A 20,449-nucleotide genomic window follows, 5' to 3' on the forward strand; every position below is an offset into this window, starting at 1 on the left:
ATATGAATGCCGGCAAACATCTACTATATAATCGGCTTATCCCATCTGTCTGTCCGTCCAGGAAATCCCGCGTCGCTGATTGGTCCGGCCGCGGCCAATCAGTGACGCGGGATTTCAGAACAAGTCGGGAGATAGCAGGGCTGACTCCGCCCATGTGGTCATGTGACTCACCAACTGCCCATGACATACTGAACACGTTCTGTCAGTCACAGTGTAATGTACTTCTGTCACGTTCAGTGAACAAGTTCTGTCAGTCAGAGTGTGACGTACTTCTGTCACGTTCAGTGAACAAGTTCTGTCAGTCACAGTGTGATGTACGTCTGTCATGCTCAGTGAACACGTTCTGTCAGTCACAGTGTGACGTACTTCTGTCACGTTCAGTGAACACGTTCTGTCAGTCACAGTGTGATGTACTTCTGTCACGTTCAGTGAACACGTTTTGTCAGTCACAGTGTGATGTACTTCTGACACGTTCTGTCAGTCACAGTGTGACGTACTTCTGTCACGTTCAGTGAACACGTTCTGTCAGTCACAGTGTGATGTACTTCTGTCACGTTCAGTGAACACGTTCCGTCAGTCACAGTGTGATGTACTTCTGTCACGTTCAGTGAACACGTTCCGTCAGTCACAGTGTGATGTACTTCTGTCACGTTCAGTGAACACATTCTGTCAGTCACAGTGTGACGTACTTCTGTCACGTTCAGTGAACACGTTCTGTCAGTCACAGTGTGATGTACTTCTGTCACGTTCAGTGAACACGTTCTGTCAGTCACAGTGTGATGTACTTCTGTCACATTCAGTGAACACGTTCTGTCAGTCACAGTGTGACGTACTTCTGTCACGTTCAGTGAACACGTTCTGTCAGTCACAGTGTGATGTACTTCTGTCACGTTCAGTGAACACGTTCTGCCAGTCACAGTGTGACGTACTTCTGTCACGTTCAGTGAACAAGTTCTGTCAGTCAGAGTGTGATGTACTTCTGTCACGTTCAGTGAACACGTTCTGTCAGTCACAGTGTGATGTACTTCTGTCACGTTCAGTGAACACGTTCTGTCAGTCACAGTGTGATGTACTTCTGTCACGTTCAGTGAACACGTTCTGTCAGTCACAGTGTGACGTACTTATGTCACGTTCAGTGAGGACGTTCTGTCAGTCACAGTGTGATGTACTTCTGTCACATTCAGTGAACACATTCCGTCAGTCACAGTGTGATGTACTTCTGTCACGTTCAGTGAACACGTTCTGTCAGTCACAGTGTGACGTACTTCTGTCACGTTCAGTGAACATGTTCTGTCAGTCACAGTGTGATATACTTCTGTCACGTTCAGTGAACACGTTCTGTCAGTCACAGTGTGACGTACTTCTGTCACGTTCAGTGGACAAGTTCTGTCAGTCACAGTGTGACGTACTTCTGTCACGTTCAGTGAACACGTTCTGTCAGTCACAGTGTGACGTACTTCTGTCACGTTCAGTGAACACGTTCTGTCAGTCACAGTGTGACGTACTTCTGTCACGTTCAGTCAACATGTTCTGTCTGTCACAGTGTGACGTACTTCTGTCACGTTCAGTGAACATGTTCTGTCAGTCACAGTGTGACGTACTTCTGTCACATTCAGTGGACACGTTCTGTCAGTCACAGTGTGATATACTTCTGTCACGTTCAGTGAACACGTTCTGTCAGTCACAGTGTGACATACTTCTGTCACGTTCAGTGAAGACGTTCTGTCAGTCACAGTGTGACATACTTCTGTCACGTTCAGTGGACACGTTCTGTCAGTCACAGTGTGATGTACCTCTGTCACGTTCAGTGAACACGTTCTGTCAGTCACAGTGTGACATACTTCTGTCACGTTCAGTGAAGACGTTCTGTCAGTCACAGTGTGACATACTTCTGTCACGTTCAGTGGACACGTTCTGTCAGTCACAGTGTGATATACTTCTGTCACGTTCAGTGAAGACGTTCTGTCAGTCACAGTGTGACATACTTCTGTCACGTTCAGTGGACACGTTCTGTCAGTCACAGTGTGATATACTTCTGTCACGTTCAGTGGACACGTTCTGTCAGTCACAGTGTGACGTACTTCTGTCACGTTCAGTGAACACGTTCTGTCAGTCACAGTGTGATGTACCTCTGTCACGTTTCATTCACCGTGGTACGCGGAACAGGAGACCTCCGGCTGCAGCCGCAAATAGTCGTGATGTAAGCGGAAGCAAGAGCCGGCTGCAGCTGGGGGTATTACGTGCTGGCTGTGAGTGGTCAGCGATGTTGTCACAAGCAGCATTGACAACATGACGTAATTACAAAATTCATTAGGGGTCCCGGGGGGATACATTGGGGGGTTAATTTAAAGTAGTGCACAACCCATTTAAACACTTCTTCGCTGCTTAGTCGCGCCCGGTCGGCCGCATACATATTCTAGAATACCCGATGCGTTAGAATCGGGCCACCATCTAGTAGTATACACATATCTTTCTAACTTCTTTACCCACCGAATTTATTGTTGAAAGAGTTTGCTGCCCGATAATAATTCACAGGATCTTCATCCGATTGATTCATCATTGCTGCTGCTTATCTGCTCTATTTATTATATCTACCTCAACCCCTCCTGTTAGCTGTTGCCTCTAGTGTTTCCTCACTGTGCCTTTATTTTAAATCATGTCTAAATTTAGGTTTCTAATAAAAATTATATATTTGGTTATCTCCTTGCTTGGATATATTTTTAGTGTATAGGCATGTTGTTTACATTATAGCCCTGTTTGGTACATTTTGCCTTTCACTGCCACTTTATATATATATTTTTTTCTGTTATTACTATATTCATGAGATATTCTCACTTAGTGTGCACTATATTGTTTGGCTGACAATTTGCACACTATTCTGATGGTGCAGTCACTGTGTACATACACACGAGCAGAATAGTGAGTGCAGCTCTGGAGTATAATACAGGAGGTAACTCAGGATCAGTAATGTAATGTATGTACACAGTGACTGCACCAGCAGAATAGTGAGTGCAGCTCTGGAGTATAATACAGGATGTAACTCAGGAACAGTAATGTAATGTATGTACACAGTGACTGCACCAGCAGAATAGTGAGTGCAGCTCTGGATCAGCTGCTGGTCAGTGTGCTGATTACGGGTGTGGTGGCTGCAGATCCTGCTATGTGCTCCAGCTCTCCTGAGAACCAACACCTCTCCACCTGGGGATCTGCTCTCTCTTACCCAGGGAGGGAGTGGGTTTCCTGGGATGAGCGATGGAGCCAAGTCCCAGGCTTCTGCTTCCCGAACCAGGCCAGCGGGGGGCAGAAGAAACCAGCAACTGGCCTGCACATCGGAGGACTCGGGGGTGAGAAGCTCCACCAGGAGTCGCAGCAATGTGGCTCCTACTCCCCTTGGGTTTGTGGAGACTCCTAGAAGCCGCAAGGCTTCCAGCATGGAGGTAAAGCCTGACAGAACGCATGATGGTGCTCCTTCCGGAGGAAAGCTGAGTGCTCACGGAGGTGAGGCCGACCTCACTGAGGGGGGTTGGGGGCTGCAGGGACCCCAGGAGTATGTGTCCACCTATACCTCCCGGGTCATGATCCACCTCTGTGAGTATGAAGATGCCAGTAAGCTTGTCAGGAGGCTCTGGGAGGAGCTGCGCTGCACAAGCGCCAAAGCTGCGGGGGCCTCCAAACAGAGGAAGGCTAAACTCCAGGCTGAGGTAAAGAGGCTCACCAGAGAGATTCATGAGCTGGAACTTAGGAAAGCTGACATCAGGGAGCAGAGTGGTCCTTTTAAGGAAAAACTGATAAATGAAGACCGCTTCAGAGAAATGGCTGATAACAGAGAGCAAAGGCAGATGGGGCTGCAGTCTGAGCGCCAGGTGGATGATGAGAGTGATGATGACCAGCAGCAAGCCCCACCTGGGAACCTGCAAAGTCACCCGCAGGCGACGTGCAGCGAGCTCCCTGCAGGACAGGCGACAGTGGCATCCGGTCGCAGTTCTGCTGGCTCTGGGGAGGACAGTGACAGCAGCGGCCAGGGAGGGGCGCTAATGGCGGAAATAAAGCTCCTGGAGTCCCCAGTGTGCCTCCAAAACTTTCATCTTGGTGACGATCTACCAGAAGAGGCACCTGGGGGCCACAAAAAGGCTAAGAAGACCAAGCCAAAGCTGCAGGAAGCGGTAAGCTATGTATATGCCCCCCTCCCTGTACCCCCTGAGTCGGCGGCAGGCTCAGCTCGCTGTATAAGCCCCGTTGCCCAGCCCAGCCCGGGTTCTGCTGTGGATCCGGTGCAAAGGCGCGGGGAGATTACAGAGCGCGGTAGTGAGGCGCAGAGCTCCGTCTCTGCTTGTAGTAGTGGGGACGCAGCAGGAGGTGCATCAGCCGAGAGGCTGGACAGTGAGGGCGGCCCGGCGGCGGGCGTTCCGTCAGGCCACGATGCTGTGGTGCGCTCCTCAGTGGGAGGGGGGAGCAGCCCGGTGTCGGGGGCAGCTCCGGTAGCCTCGGCGCCTCTGAATGCTGTTGCCGCTGATCACTTAGTTGAGAAGCGACGGCAGTGTGAGGGGGCTGCCGGGGCTGAGCGTTCCAGTCCTCCCACGAAAGTGTTATTTTGTGTTGGCGTCGCTGGTCCGGAAGATCCTGATGCTAAAGATCAGCGGCGCCTAACAGAAGCTAAAGATCAGCGGCACATTATACCGAATGTCAAACAGAAATTACCGACTAATTTATGTGGAGGGCACACATAAGACCAGGGGCGAGGTCGCCTCCAGTTCTATGGAGGTGACTGAGCCCCTTGTGCCTGATGCGGAGGTCAAAATGTCATCCACCATTGTTACTGGTCCAGCAGGAATGAATGTGGTGGTGGGTGTGAATGAGGCCAATTTGTTGTCTAGTGGTGTGGTTGCTGGTTTGGTGGAGGGTGAGATGGAGGTGGGTAATAGTGATGCTGTTGGGGCTGATGTAGTCACTGGTCCAGTTGCCCCCCTAGGGGTGGCAACGCCTGTCCAGAGTTATGCCAGTGTCACCTCCGGGGCAAATAGGGCATCCTCCTCGTCTCCGGGATTTGGGGACGGCATGTTGCAACGGCGCCTTCTGGAGGCTCTAAAGAAGGGGGAGCGATCACTAATGGTAGAGGGTCGAGAGGTTGATCTATCCTTCTGGATAGAAAGGCATGGCCTCGGGGTCTTCCGAGAGCAAAAAGGGGGGGATACAGTGTGGTCCCTCCCAACAGCCGGGCCGAGCAGTGTGCGTGGGAATGTGGTCCGTCTTCGGTGGAGGGGCAGTGATGCATGTCCTCCAAGGTCTAAAGTTGTGGAGCTCCTGCTGAGGATGGGCTTCAAGGCGATTGACATCTACGCCTTGATACATCCCTATTCCACGCCTGAGTTTGATGTCAGCTTTGTTCGGCCGGAGGGGCTTGAGCTCTTCTGGACGAATTATGAGTTGGCAAAAAATGAGCCCGGCTGGCGAGACTTTGCCGTTCAGGCAGTGTCTCACCAAAACCAGATCAAGAAAGTGACCGTGATGACTCGTAACGAGTCGCTTTCTTGTTATGACATCATGACGTGGCTTGGTCGGTATGGAGAGGTGGTGGAGATGCCAAAGAAAAACCGCGACGAGTTTGGTATCTGGTCAGGGGCCTGGACGTTTATGGTAAAACTTAAGCGTTCAGGTGGTACGGTTGCCCACATTCCATCATCTGCCTTCCTGGGTAGGGATCGTATCCTGGTCTTCTACCAGGGGCAACCGAAGCTCTGTCACAGGTGCGGCGACCCCACACACTTCAGTGCAAACTGCACTGGGCAGAAATGTGCGTTGTGTGGGGGTGTCGGCTGCCTCTTGTGTGGAGATTAGGTGCCACCTGTGTGGTGAGTTAGGTCACCCATTCAGCGGTTGTCCTCGCTCCTTCGCTAATGCAGTCGAGACCCCGGTGGGAGAAAGCCGTGAGGCCGATTCTTCTGGGGAGGGGACTAGCAGGGGTGGGGGAGCAGAGGGGCCAGGGAAAAAAAGCAATAATAAGACGCCTGCCCAGCTGAGGCGTCTAGACAAGTGCAGACAGGAGAGGGAGCGGGGCGAGCCCCAGACTACCGGGGCAGCCGCTGTCCTGGATGCCAGTCTTGCTGCTGAGGCCCCGAGGGATGATGAGTTGGATGAGGAGGTCAGGAGGATCCACAGGGAGGAAACCGCCTCTGCCTCAGAATCCTCCCATTATGAAAGTATGGATGAGGATAATAAACGGTGGCTAGAGCACAAGCGTAAGCTCGGCACCAAAAAGAAGAGAAAGAAGGGAGATAAAACATTTTCTCCCGCTCTGACCAAGGTACCTAAGGAAGGTAAAACTGACTCCCCTCTAGTTGGTCTTTCTAACAGGTTCCAAGCCCTTGATAACATCTCTTCCTCTGAGGAGGAGGCCGAGGGTGAGGTTCCGGCTTCGGTGGAGCTTACAGGGGGCGCCGAGTCTCCTTCTCCTGGGGATGCAAGGTCCTTGGGGGGAGGGACTGGCCCAGAGTCCGGAGACAAGGACGAGAAAAGAAAGAAAAATGCTGGAATGGACACCTCTGTGTCATTAAAGAGGGGGAAGGATTCCTCGTCTGAGGCAGAGGATAAGGGGAGTGGGAAGGAGAAAGCCATCTAACTCAATCACCAATGATGGCGGTACCTACTCCGTTGACGCTGGCGTCCATTAATGTCACCAGCATTAAGTCAAATATGGCTAGTTTTGCGGCCTTTGATTTTCTCAGCCGGGTTGAAGCTGACATTTTCTTTTTGCAAGAGACCAGGCTGCTAAATATGGCAGAGGTGTTTATAGCTAAGAGGGAGTGAAGACTCGGGCCCTCCTATTGGGTCTCTTGCGGCCGAGCCGTATAGTGGAGTGGCGGTCCTTTTTACCGCACCGGTAGAATGCCGACGGGTTATTGAGTTAGAAATGGGGAGCAGCCTGATATTAGATGTCCTCATGAAGGGACAAGAGCTCCGGCTCATTAACATCTATGGTCCCCAATCTAAGTGGGACCGGAAGTGTCTCTTTACAAGGATCAAGCCCTACCTTTTTACGAGTCGGCAGGTCGTCTTTGGAGGGGACTTCAACACTGTCACGAGGCCCCGGGATAGAGGAGGTTCCAGAGACAAGCTGACTTATGATAGCGTCGCCCTTAATAGTATAGCTAGTGAGGCTCGCCTGGTGGATGTCCACATCCGGCACACCCCAGGCCACGAGGGGTTCACCTATCATAGAGGTAACTGTAGGTCCAGGATAGACAGGTTTTATTTAAAGGAGGAAGCCGTCTCTTCAGCAGTATCTGTTGTTGAGGTGGAGTTCTCCGATCACTGTTTGATTTTGTTTTCCCTGAATGTTACAGAGACCCCTCGGATGGGAAGAGGCTTTTGGAGGTTCAATTCGTCTCTCTTGGAAGAAGCGGAGATAAGACAGTCCTTTGAGGATTTTCTTCAGAGCCAGGTACCCTTACTGGATCTTTGTAGTAGTAAGTCAGAGTGGTGGGAGATGTTCAAGAAAAGGGTGGCGAGATTCTTCCGCCAGCTCTCGAGCCTCAGGAGCCTGGACAGGTACCGCCTGTATCAGGGCCTGAGGAGGAAACTCGAGTATCTTGTCTCAACTGGAGGCAGCCGCGAGGAGATCTCCAGAGTGAAATCTTTGCTAATGAGGTGTCAGTATGATAGACACGCATCTTTGGTTTTTGAGAGGGATTATGGGAAGTACCGCTCGCCCGACCCTTACAGAAACTGCAAGATGTCAGTGAATAGTAAAGTTGTTACAGGACTGGTTGACACTGCGGGGTCCCTGAAAAGATCCAGATCAGGGATCCTGGAGGTCGTCAGATCCTTCTACTCGCACCTCTTGGGGAAGAGGGATCTGGATTGGGATGAGATGTCGGCTTTTCTGGCTGAAGCCATCCCCGAACCAGGGGTAGACCCCTCTCTTGGCGTTTTGACAGAGATGATCAGGGAAGAGGAAGTTAAGTTGGCGATTGAAGGGCTTGCCCTGAAGAAATCTCCCGGTCCAGATGGCTTAACATCTGAATTCTATAAGACCTTTAAGGACGCCTTGGTGCCCCTCTTGACTGAGGTATTCAATGAGTGTCTTTCCTCGGGCACTCTGCCAAAGTCAATGAGGAGGTCTGCCCTGTTCATCTTGTCAAAGGGTAAGGACTCATCTTGCATTGAGAATTGGTGTCCCATAGCGCTTCTCAATGCAGACAGGAAGGTTTTGACAAAGGTGCAGTTTAATCGGCTGGTGAGATTTGTGCCCCAACTCCTTTCGGGAGCCCAGCATTGCTCTGTTCCGGAACCGCAGTACGATTAGTGCTGTACTCTGTGTCCGAGAGGCAGTGGAGCAGGGTAGGGCTGGCCACTGGAAGGGGTACATGCTGTCATTGGACCAGGCAAAAGCATTTGATCGGGTTAATCATGAGTACCTCTGGTCTGTCCTTCTGAGGTATGGCCTGCCGGGGGGGTTTGTTGATTGGTTTAAGACCTTGTACGCTGGGGCAGTTTCCCGCTTGTGAACGGTTGGATTGGCAGCTCTTTTGAGGTTGGGTATGGTGTTCGCCAGGGTTGTCCCTTGAGCCCGCTGCTGTACATGTTTGCGATTGACCCGCTTCTTAGGAGGGTGGAGCGTGGACCGTTGGTTGGGATCGGGATGGACCGGGCAGCACCTGAAGCCACTCTGAGAGTGGTGGCATATGCCGATGACGTCACCGTTTTTGTTTCCTCTGATGGGGAGGCAGAATGGCTGATGTCAGAGGTAAATCGCTACTCGGAGGCATCCGGGTCTAAGATCAACCGGGATAAGTGTGAGAGTCTCTGGCTGGGAGGAGGAGATCCTGGTTTTGATCTCCCAGGCACACCCTTCCAGGACCCAAAGTCTCTGCAAAAGTTCTAGGCATCGAATTTGGCCAGGGGGATTACCCCAAACAAAATTGGGACAGCAGGCTAGAGATCGCCACTCAGAAGGTGAACCAATGGAAGGGTTGGTCCTTGACCCTAAGGGAAAGGATAAACCTGATCAAAACTTACCTGCTCCCTTTGCTGATCTATCTGGGCAGTGTGTGCATCTTGCCGGAGACTCTCTGGACTCAGGTCTACAGTTTATTCTTCCAACGGTTACGGGGGAATAGACTGAACCTGGTCAAGAGGGAGGTTACTTACCGTACGAGGAGACTAGGAGGGTTGGGTATGGTCAACCCTGTGGTATTCCTTGTGAATACCTTCATTAAGATCAATATTGCAGACCTCTGGAAAGAGAGGGCTCCTCCGTGGGTATTCTCCTGTAGGGGATGGTTTCAGCCTTTCTTCCAGGAATGGGAGACAGGAGGGCAAGTGAAGGATCTCCGCACACCGCATGGACATCTCCCGGCTTACGCTACCGTGGTTCTTAAGGTAATTTGCCGGTGGGGTCTGGGAATGTGGGAGGTCAGGACTCTGCCAAGGAAGCTCCTTGACAAAAGGGTTCTGTTGACCCATTTTCAGAGGCCTCTGGCGCTCAGGGTTTGCTCAAGTCGGGATCTTGGGGTGGGTCTGCATCTTTTGAATTCTATCAGGATCCCCTCGAAGTTTTGGGACTTGGCTTGGCGCTGCTTCCATGGGAAACTGTGTGTGAGGGACAATCTGAAGTGTAGGAGCTCCGAGGACAGGAACTGTCCTCGGGAGCATTGTGGTACCATGCTTGAAAGCATGGACCACTTCCTGCTTTGTTGTCCCTTTAACACAGAGGTGTACAACAGGGTGGGCGCCTCCATTGGCTGGCCCCGGCTGGCCGGTCTCTCTTATGCGGAATGGGCCTAAGGAGCATTCGGGGACCTGGGTGGTCGGGACCGCTGCACCTTATTTCTAGTTAGCGCAGTGGTTAGGTATCAACGTGGAACGCACGGTGCTTAGTATCGACGCAGCGGAAAATCCTCCCAGTGGACGATGTGTTTAGGACCATACTCGGTGACCTGGTGAAGGTGCGTTCTCTGGAGTATGAGAGACTGGGTACACGGAGGGCCGCTCTCCTCTGGAGGGGCTTTTCTTTTAGTGTGCCCTAGTCTGGTGGTCTCCTCTCCTGGTGGTGGGCTGCTGCTGACACCATAGATTTTTGTTTTATTGATCAGTAGACAGTGATGTAGGGCTGCAGGCGCTGAACTTGGGCTTTGTCAGTTGTGGTTATTGTATTGTTTGTTTCTGTATATATTGTATATATGGGTTTGGGTGGAGGTGTTAGGTTGGGTGAAGGGAAAAGGGGGAGGTGGGTTCATCTTGTGGGACACTGGTTATTTGGGTGAAAAACTGGCACTGCCTGATCTGGCCTATGGACGTTGGACGTGGACTGAGGCATGAGACGCAGGACCAGCTCTCAGGTCAGTGCCGGGGAGGGACTGGTGGGCTCGAGTGTGGGGGGTTTTGTTTTGTCTTGTATATATTTGTATAGTTAGAATTTATTTTATTTATTTAAAAAAAAAAAAAAGAATGTATATATTAGTTTGTATATAATTTGTCGGTTATTGTTTATTATATTGTTATTATTTGTTTGGTAACCGGACCAGATGTCATGGTGTAGGTAGTTATTATTGTGTATATATGTATAATATGTGTGTGAGGAGAGAGGGAGCGGCTGCACCAGCAGAATAGTGAGTGCAGCTCTGGAGTATAATACAGGAGGTAACTCCGGATCAGTAATGTAATGTATGTGCACAGTGACTGCACCAGCAGAATAGTGAGTGCAGCTCTGGAGTATAATACAGGATGTAACTCAGGATCAGTAATGTAATGTATGTACACAGTGACTGCACCAGCAGAATAGTGAGTGCAGCTCTGGAGTATAATACAGGATGTAACTCAGGATCAGTAATGTAATGTATGTACATAGTGACTGCACCAGCAGAATAGTGAGTGCAGCTCTGGAGTATAATACAGGATGTAACTCAGGATCAGTAATGTAATGTATGTACACAGTGACTGCACCAGCAGAATAGTGAGTGCAGCTCTGGAGTATAATACAGGATGTAACTCAGGATCAGTGATGTAATGTATGTACACAGTGACTGCACCAGCAGAATAGTGAATGCAGCTCTGGAGTATAATACAGGATGTAACTCAGGATCAGTAATGTAATGTATGTACACAGTGACTGCACCAGCAGAATAGTGAGTGCAGCTCTGGAGTATAATACAGGATGTAACTCAGGATCAGTGATGTAATGTATGTACACAGTGACTGCACCAGCAGAATAGTGAGTGCAGCTCTGGGGTATAATACAGGATGTAACTCAGGATCAGTAATGTAATGTATGTACACAGTGACTGCACCAGCAGAATAGTGAGTGCAGCTCTGGAGTATAATACAGGATGTAACTCAGGATCAGTAATGTAATGTATGTACACAGTGACTGCACCAGCAGAATAGTGAGTGCAGCTCTGGAGTATAATACAGGATGTAACTCAGGATCAGTAATGTAATGTATGTACACATTGACTGCACCAGCAGAATAGTGAGTGCAGCTCTGGAGTATAATACAGGAGGTAACTCAGGATCAGTAATGTAATGTATGTACACAGAGACTGCACCAGCAGAATAGTGAGTGCAGCTCTGGAGTATAATACAGAAGGTAACTCAGGATTCATATAACGATGGGGGCACCCAGACCTTCAGGGAAAGTGTTTTTCCAGTGTCTCATTAAATCTCTTCTCATTGTTCTGAGCTCATTTTCTGCCATTATATGGAGAATTTTCATCAGAAAGGTATTTTGGAGTAGATCTCGTGTCTGACTGATTGTATAGAAATATTACTGTTTTCCGGGCTCCTTTTTGCAGATGTACAATGTGAAATGTCCACAGATAAACACTGCAGGACGAGGCTGTCTCCACACCCAAAAGAAAAAAAAAACACCTAGAAGGCACAGCAGACAGCTCCCCGGCCGGTGGATCCCCCCACATCTCACAGGTACGGCAGAAAGCTCCCCGGCCGGTGGATCCCCCCACATCTCACAGGTACGGCAGACAGCTCCCCGGCCGGTGGATCCCCCCACATCTCACAGGTACGGCAGACAGCTCCCCGGCCGGTGGATCCCCCCACATCTCACAGGTACGGCAGACAGCTCCCCGGCCGGTGGATCCCCCCACATCTCACAGGTACGGCAGACAGCTCCCCGGCCGGTGGATCCCCCCACATCTCACAGGTACGGCAGACAGCTCCCCGGCCGGTGGATCCCCCCACATCTCACAGGTACGGCAGACAGCTCCCCGGCCGGTGGATCCCCCCACATCTCACAGGTACGGCAACAGCTCCTCGGATGGTGGATCCCCCCACATCTCACAGGTACGGCAGACAGCTCCCCGGCCGGTGGATCCCCCCATATCTCACAGGTACGACAGCAGATGACCCCCGTCAGTCCGTTATATAACTCTGCCTATGGCGCTTATGTACAGAGCAGAGAGGGAGCAGACTGTCAGCTCTTGGGGCGAGCGGCAGCAGATGGCCCCCGTCAGTCCGTTATATAACGCTGCCTATGGCGCTATATGTACAGAGCAGAGAGGGAGCAGACTGTCAGCTCTTGGGGCGAGCGGCAGCAGATGACCCCCGTCAGTCCGTTATATAACGCTGCCTATGGCGCTATATGTACAGAGCAGAGAGGGAGCAGACTGTCAGCTCTTGGGGCGAGCGGCAGCAGATGACCCCCGTCAGTCCGTTATATAACGCTGCCTATGGCGCTATCACTTTATTCGGTGACTGGTGATAAATCCTCGCACATTCTTGGCCGCCAGTCGCTCTCACTTAATATCTGGAAAGTTGGAGCGCGGAGAGTCGGCAGGATTTCCAGTCATTACGCAATGGCAGCTCAGACGGAGCCCGGACCTGGCGGACGGAGCAGATCCTGGGCGTCTCGTGTGTCCCATCATCATAGTGGATTTAACCTGCTTAGTACGGAGGAGACGGGAGCGACAACCACCGATACAATGTAACGACCTGCAGAGCGGAGGAATCTGATGGTCCAGAACGTCTGATAATTCGGCATCGGTTGTCATATAGTTTCGCTGTGCTGTAGTGATCTACAAGCCTGGCGGTAAAGCTGCTGTGTGATAGCGGAAGCCGCCGTGACAATTGTGCGGTGCGTATCCAGAGCTCGTCCAATCACAGACCACGGGAGCCGTGACAGGGGTCCTACCTTCCCATCGATCCGGGCCGTACTGCCTGCAGAGACGCGGCTGTTCCTCGGGGGCAGGATAAATGCTGGGGCAGCTCGGGGCAGGAAGGAGGTCGGATACATGCGCTCCCCGGCCACAGGGGTCCTAGCGATATTCAGGCTGGACACCAGCTTCACCTCCGCCATACTGACTGCAGGAGAGAAAGAAAACTCAGTGAGCCGGCTCAGAAACAACCGCAACTGACACGATGAGTAAGAGCGCCTCAGTGACCGAGGGGAAAACATGAGGAACCGAGAGGAAAACCTAAGGGACTGAGCAGAGGAGTAACAGAGGGACCGAGAGGAAAACCTACAGGACTGAGAGGAGGAGTAACAGAGGGACCACGAGGAAAACCTAAGGGACTGAGAGGAGGAGTAACAGAGGGACCACGAGGAAAACCTAAGGGACTGAGCAGAGGAGTAACAGAGGGACCACGAGGAAAACCTAAGGGACTGAGCATAGGAGTAACAGAGGGACCACGAGGAAAACCTAAGGGACTGAGAGGAGGAGTAACAGAGGGACCGAGAGGAAAACCTACGGGATTGAGAGGAGGAGTAACAGAGGGACCGAGAGGAAAACTAAGGGACTGAGAGGAGGAGTAACAGAGGGACCGAGAGGAAAACCTACGGGACTGAGAGGAGGAGTAACAGAGGGACCACGAGGAAAACCTAAGGGACTGAGAGGAGGAGTAACAGAGGGACCGAGAGGAAAACCTAAGGGATTGAGCGGAGGAGTAACAGAGGGACCGAGAAGAAAACCTAAGAGACTGAGCGGAGGAGTAACAGAGGGACCGAGAGGAAAACCTAAGGGACTGAGCGGAGGAGTAACAGAGGGACCGAGAGGAAAACCTAAGGGAATGAGCGGAGGAGTAGCAGAGGGACCGAGAAGAAAACCTAAGGGACTGAGCGGAGGAGTAACAGAGGGACCGAGAGGAAAACCTAAGGGATTGAGCGGAGGAGTAACAGAGGGACCGAGAGGAAAACCTAAGGGAATGAGCGGAGGAGTAGCAGAGGGACCGAGAGGAAAACCTAAGGGACTGAGCGGAGGAGTAACAGAGGGACCGAGAGGAAAACCTAACGGACTGAGAGGAGGAGTAACAGAGGGACAACGAGGAAAATCTAAGGGACTGAGAGGAGGAGTAACAGAGGCACCGAGAGGAAAACCTAAGGGACTGAGCGGAGGAGTAACAGAGGGACCACGAGGAAAACCTAAGGGACTGAGCGGAGGAGTAACAGAGGGACCACGAGGAAAATCTAAGGGACTGAGAGGAGGAATAAAAGAGGGACCGAGAGGAAAACTTAAGGGACTGAGTGGAGGAGTAACAGAAGGACCGAGAGGAAAACCTAAGGGACTGAGCAGAGGAGTAACAGAGGGACCGAGAAGAAAACCTAAGGGATTGAGCGGAGGAGTAACAGAGGGGGAGGAGTCCAGGGGAGGAGTCCTGAGGAGATAATTTGCATATTCCCACTGCATTTTGGGGTAAGTGAAGAGTCTCCGCGAGCTCAAAGAACACTGGATTTTGGCTGTTGCAACTGAAAAGAGGACATCGGTAAACCGCGCGCGCATTTTGAAGCTTTTTTTTAAGCCTTTTTCACTGTTTTCAGAACATTAACAGTAAGAACATGGAAGAGTCCAGGAGCCATTTGGTGAGCTGCATATCCTGCTACATGTTCACAGACTTGCCAGTGGAAAAGCCAAACTTCACATGCCAGAAATGCAAGCTTGTGTCCCTGTTGGAGGAAAAGTTGCGAAATCTAGAAGAGAGGTTAACTACCTTGAAAATCATTAAGGAAGGTGAAGAGTTCTTAGACAGAGTAGAATTATCTCTTCATGATTCAGAAAGAGAAGAAATTCTCTCTGCACCTGAGGAAACAGAGGAATGGAAGCATGTGACCCACAGAAGCAGGAGGATCGAGAGGCAGTCAGCACCCATACTGCTCAGGAACCAGTACCAGGCTCTCACGCAGGAGAACCATGAAGAAATACAGCAAAATAAGACTTTGCCAGCAATGAATAACCTTGTAAGCCCTCAGAATCCTCCTGGATGGAGAAAGAAGAATGTTGTGAAGAAAAAACGGAGCGTGGTGGTCATGGGGGATTCCCTGTTAAGAGGAACAGAGGCCGCTATCTGCAGACCAGACATAACCTCAAGAGAAATGTGCTGTCTTCCAGGAGCAAAAATTAAAGATGTGTCTGACAGGATATCAAGACTCTTCAGACCTACAGATCACTACCCATTCCTGCTAATACATGTGGGGACAAATGACACCGCAAGAAAGGACCTGGAAACCATCTGCAGTGACTTTGAAGACTTAGGCAAGAAAGTGAAAGAATTGGGAGCGCAGGTGGTCTTCTCATCCATCCTCCCAGTGGATGGCCATGGAACAATGAGGTGGAATAAGATTCTACAGGTGAACAACTGGCTACGTCGATGGTGCCGTCAACAAGGATTTGGATTTCTGGATCACGGGATGAATTACCTATACGATGGACTACTTGCTAGAGATGGGGTGCACCTTACGAAGACTGGAAAACATGTATTTGGAAGTCGCCTTGCTACACTCATCAGAAGAGCTTTATACCAGAACAATGTGGGAAGGGAAGCAAAAGGCCAGAAAAAGCCATACAGCTGACAAATACTATTGAGATCTCTGCTGCTGGAAGTGGAAAGGAAGAACAAAGACAAAAAAATCTAAATAAAAATATGGGAGGAAGAGAAACCAATCACAAACTAAAATGTTTTTATACAAATGCACAAAGCATGGGCAACAAACAAGGAGAATTGGAACTACTAATGCAGGAAAAGGAATATGATGTCATTGGAATCACTGAAACTTGGTGGGACGATACACATGATTGGAATAAAAGGCTAAAAGGATACAACTTATTTGCAAGAAACAGACTTGATAAACGAGGAGGAGGTGTTGCATTGAATGTTAGAAAAGCGTATATCTGCACAGAGATTGAAGCTTCAGAGACTGGGAGTTCTGTGGAAACTGTTTGGGTAAGAATACAAGGAGAGAACAACGGAAAGGACACCATTGTAGGCATTTACTACAGGCCACCTGGGCAAGCTGAAGATATGGATGAACTCTTTATGTATCAAATGACCAAGTTCTCCAAAAAATATGACGTAGTGGTCATGGGAGATTTCAACTATCCAGACATTTGTTGGGAATCTCTCTCAAGTAAAACTAACAGGTCAAGCAAATTCTTATCCTCTCTTGCTGACAACTTTATCTTCCAAAAGGTAGGGGAGAAAACAAGGGGATCTGCTACTTTGGATCTAATCCTTATAAACAGGGAGGAAATGGTTGAGGAGGTAAAGGTGGCTGGGACTCTAGGAGGCAGCGATCATGCTATTATAGAATTTTGGATAACTAGAGGAGGAAGACATGTGAAGACTCAAACTTCAAGGTTAGATTTTAGAAAGGCAGATTTTAAGAGACTCAGAAAGAGAATAGGAGGGATCCAATGGCTGGATGTCCTTAAGGACAAAAATGTCCAGGAAGGATGGGAAATTTTTAAAAATGAGATTCTCAAAGCACAATCGTTAACAATCCCGAAAAGTAGGAAGAATGGGAAGCATTTAAGGAAACCAGGATGGATGAACACAGAACTTAAACACATGCTAAAAAGAAAGAAAGAAATGTTTATTAAATGGAAAGAGGGAGGCATATCTAAAGAAGATTATAATGCAGTCTGCAGATCCTGTAGGGCACGTATCAGGGTAGCTAAAGCTGACAATGAATTAAGGCTTGCAAGAGATGTCAAAAGCAATAAAAAAGGATTTTGGGGGTATGTCAAAAGTAAAAGAAAAGTCAAAGATGCTATAGGATTTTTACAGGATGAAAATGGAGAAATGGTAAGAGAGGATGTTGAGAAGGCCGAACTTTTTAATTCCTATTTTGCATCTGTTTTCTCTCAGAAAGAAAATGTAACATCAACTGATCTTCACTGTCCTTTTAAAGGAATAGAGGAATCCAAGTTATCTGTAAACAGAAAGATTGTGAGGGAATATTTAGCTAACATAAATGAGTTCAAGTCTCCAGGTCCAGATGAATTACACCCCAGAGTACTGAAGGAGATCGTAGAAGAAATTTTAGAACCACTCTCCATAATCTTTGAAAATTCTTGGAGAACAGGAGAAGTCCCAGAAGACTGGAGAAGAGCAAATGTTGTTCCTATCTTCAAAAAGGGGAAGAAGGTGGACCCAGGGAACTATAGGCCGGTGAGTCTGACTTCTATACCAGGAAAGATCTTTGAACAAATTATTAAACAACATGTATGTAAGTACATGGATAAGAATGAAGTGATTAACCAGAGTCAGCATGGGTTTGTAACTAACAAGTCATGTCAGACTAACTTAATTTCCTTCTATGACAGAATCACTGACTGGGTGGATCAGGGAAATGCTGTAGATATAGTATATCTTGACTTCAGCAAAGCATTTGACAAAGTATCTCACACCATCCTTATTGAAAAAATGACCAAGTATGCAATGGACCAGGCAACTGTTAGGTGGATTCATAACTGGCTTAGTGATCGGACTCAAAGGGTGATTGTAAATGGCTTCACATCCAGCTGGATGAATGTCTCAAGTGGGGTACCACAGGGCTCCGTCCTGGGACCTGTATTGTTCAACATCTTTATCAATGATTTAGATGAAGGAATTGAGGGTAAACTGATTAAATTTGCTGATGACACAAAGCTAGGAGGGATAGCTAATACTAGAGAAGAGAGAGAGAGGATTCAAAAAGACCTAAATAAACTGGAGCAGTGGGCAGCAACCAACAGAATGGTTTATAACAGGGAAAAATGCAAAGTACTACATCTGGGCAATAAAAATGAAAAAAGCATCTACAGAATGGGAGGAATAGAGCTAAGCAACAGTACATGTGAAAAAGACTTAGGTATACTAATAGATCATAGACTGAACATGAGTCAACAGTGTGATGCAGCAGCAAAAAAGGCAAATACAATTCTGGGATGTATTAACAGAAGCATACAGTCTAGATCACGTGAAGTCATTATCGGTCTTTACTCCTCTTTGGTCAGACCTCATCTGGAATACTGTGTACAGTTTTGGGCACCACATTTTAAAAAAGACATAGACAAACTGGAGCAAGTTCAGAGAAGAGCGACCAGAATGGTGACTGGTCTGCAAACCATGTCCTATGAGGAACGGTTGCAGGATTTGGGAATGTTTAGCTTGCAAAAAAGAAGACTGAGAGGAGACTTAATAGCTGTCTACAAATATGTCAAGGGCTGTCACATTGTAGAAGGATCATCTTTATTCTCATTTGCACAAGGAAAGACTAGAAGCAATGGGATGAAACTAAATGGGAGGAGACACAGATTAGATATTAGAAAAAACTTTTTGACAGTTAGGGTGATTAATGAGTGGAACAGGCTGCCACGAGAGGTGGTGAGTTCCCCTTCAATGGACGTCTTCAGACAGAGGCTGGACAGACATCTGTCTGAGATGATCTAGTGAATCCTGCTTTGAGCAGGGGGTTGGACCAGATGACCCAGGAGGTCCCTTCCAACTCTACCATTCTATGATTCTATGATTCTATGATTCTAGGGACCGAGAGGAAAACCTAAGGGACCGAGCGGAGGAGTATCAGAGGGACCACGAGGAAAATCTAAGGGACTGAGAGGAGGAGTAACAGAGGGACCAAGAGGAAAACCTAAGGGACTGAGCGGAGGAGTAACAGAGGGACCGAGAGGAAAACCTAAGGGACTGAGCGGAGGAGTAACAGAGGGACCGAGAGGAAAACCTAAGGGACTGAGCAGAGGAGTAACAGAGGGACCGAGAGGAAAACCTAAGGGATTGAGCGGAGGAGTAACAGAGGGACCGAGAGGAAAACCTAAGGGACTGAGCGGAGGAGTAACAGAGGGACCGAGAGAAAAACCTACGGGCCTGAGCGGAGGAGTAACAGAGGGACCAAGAGGAAAACCTAAGGGACTGAGAGGAGGAGTAACAGAGAGACCAAGAGGAAAACCTAAGGGACTGAGCGGAGGAGTAACAGAGGGACCAAGAGGAAAACCTAAGGGACTGAGAGGAGGAGTAACAGAGGGACCGAGAGAAAAACCTAAGGGACTGAGAGGAGGAGTAACAGAGGGACCACGAGGAAAACCTAAGGGACTGAGCAGAGGAGTAACAGAGGGACCGAGAAGAAAACCTAAGGGATTGAGCGGAGTAACAACAGAGGGACCGAGAGGAAAACCTACGGGACTGAGCAGAGGAATAACAGAGGGACCGAGAGGAAAACCTATGGGACTGAGAGGAGGAGTAACAGAGGGACCGAGAGGAAAACCTACGGGACTGAGCGGAGGGGTAACAGAGGGACCAAGAGGAAAACCTAAGGGACTGAGAGGAGGAGTAACAGAGAGACTGAGAGGAAAACCTAAGGGACTGAGCGGAGGAGTAACAGAGGGACCGAGAGGGAAACCTAAGGGACTGAGAGCAGGAGTAACAGAGGGACCGAGAGGAAAACCTAAGGGACTGAGCTGAGGAGTAACAGAGGGACCAAGAGGGAAACCTAAGGAACTGAGCGGAGGAGTAACAGAGGGATCGACAGAGAAACCTAAGGGACTGAGCGGAGGACTAACAGAGGGACTGAGAGGGAAACATAAGGGACAGAGTGAAGGAGTAACAGAGGAACTGAGCGGAGGAATAACAGAGGGACCGAGAGGAAAACCTAAGGGACTGAGAGGAGGAATAACAGAGGGATTGAGAGGAGGAGTAACAGGGATCGAGCAGAAAACCTAAGGGATTGAGCGGAGAAGTAACAGAAGGACCGAGCGGAGAGTAACAGTGGAACCGAGAGGGAAATCTAAGGAACTGAGCAGAGGAGTAACAGAGGGACAGAGAGGGAAACATAAGGGACTGAGCGAAGGAGTAACAAGGAACCGATAGGCATACATGAGGGACTGAGAGGAGGAGTAACAGACGGACCAAAAGAAACAGAGGGATCGAGAGGTAAACCTAAGGGACTGAGAGGGAAATGTGAGGGAGTAAATATGAGCGACAGACAAGGACCGTGAGGCTGGGTGTCAGGGACTGGGCAGAGTGACAGGGATTGTGAGGGTAGGAGATACACCAGTAAGCCCCCGGGGCCCCACCATCGTTGTTCTGCTCCTGAACCCTGGGCCTTGCCAGGTCAGCCGGGATCAGGATGATATAATGGCCGCTGACATCATGGCAGGTCACATCCAGGAGTCGAGCTGCCTTCTTGGACACGAAAACCTCACACCTTCCTCAGACAACGGAGAAGCTTTTC

At 49.4% G+C, this 20,449-nt stretch overlaps 1 protein-coding gene across 6 annotated transcripts in view; it reads right to left on the minus strand.

Moving 5' to 3' along the window:
* Window positions 1-20,449, minus strand: part of MYLK (myosin light chain kinase) — a 471,929-nt gene that overhangs the window by 359,498 nt on the left and 91,982 nt on the right. For all 6 annotated transcript variants that reach the window (XM_073647529.1, XM_073647527.1, XM_073647531.1 and 3 more), the window contains one exon: window positions 13,142-13,311. In XM_073647529.1, coding sequence (XP_073503630.1) covers window positions 13,142-13,306 — 165 coding nt within the window. In that variant the 5' untranslated portion in view covers window positions 13,307-13,311. The remainder of the gene's footprint in view (window positions 1-13,141; window positions 13,312-20,449) is intronic.

Source organism: Phyllobates terribilis, unplaced genomic scaffold (genome assembly GCF_046119375.1).
Source record: "Phyllobates terribilis strain yellow unplaced genomic scaffold, ASM4611937v1 Scaffold_9__5_contigs__length_417890890, whole genome shotgun sequence".
In the NCBI taxonomy this organism is placed as follows: Eukaryota; Metazoa; Chordata; class Amphibia; order Anura; family Dendrobatidae; genus Phyllobates; species Phyllobates terribilis.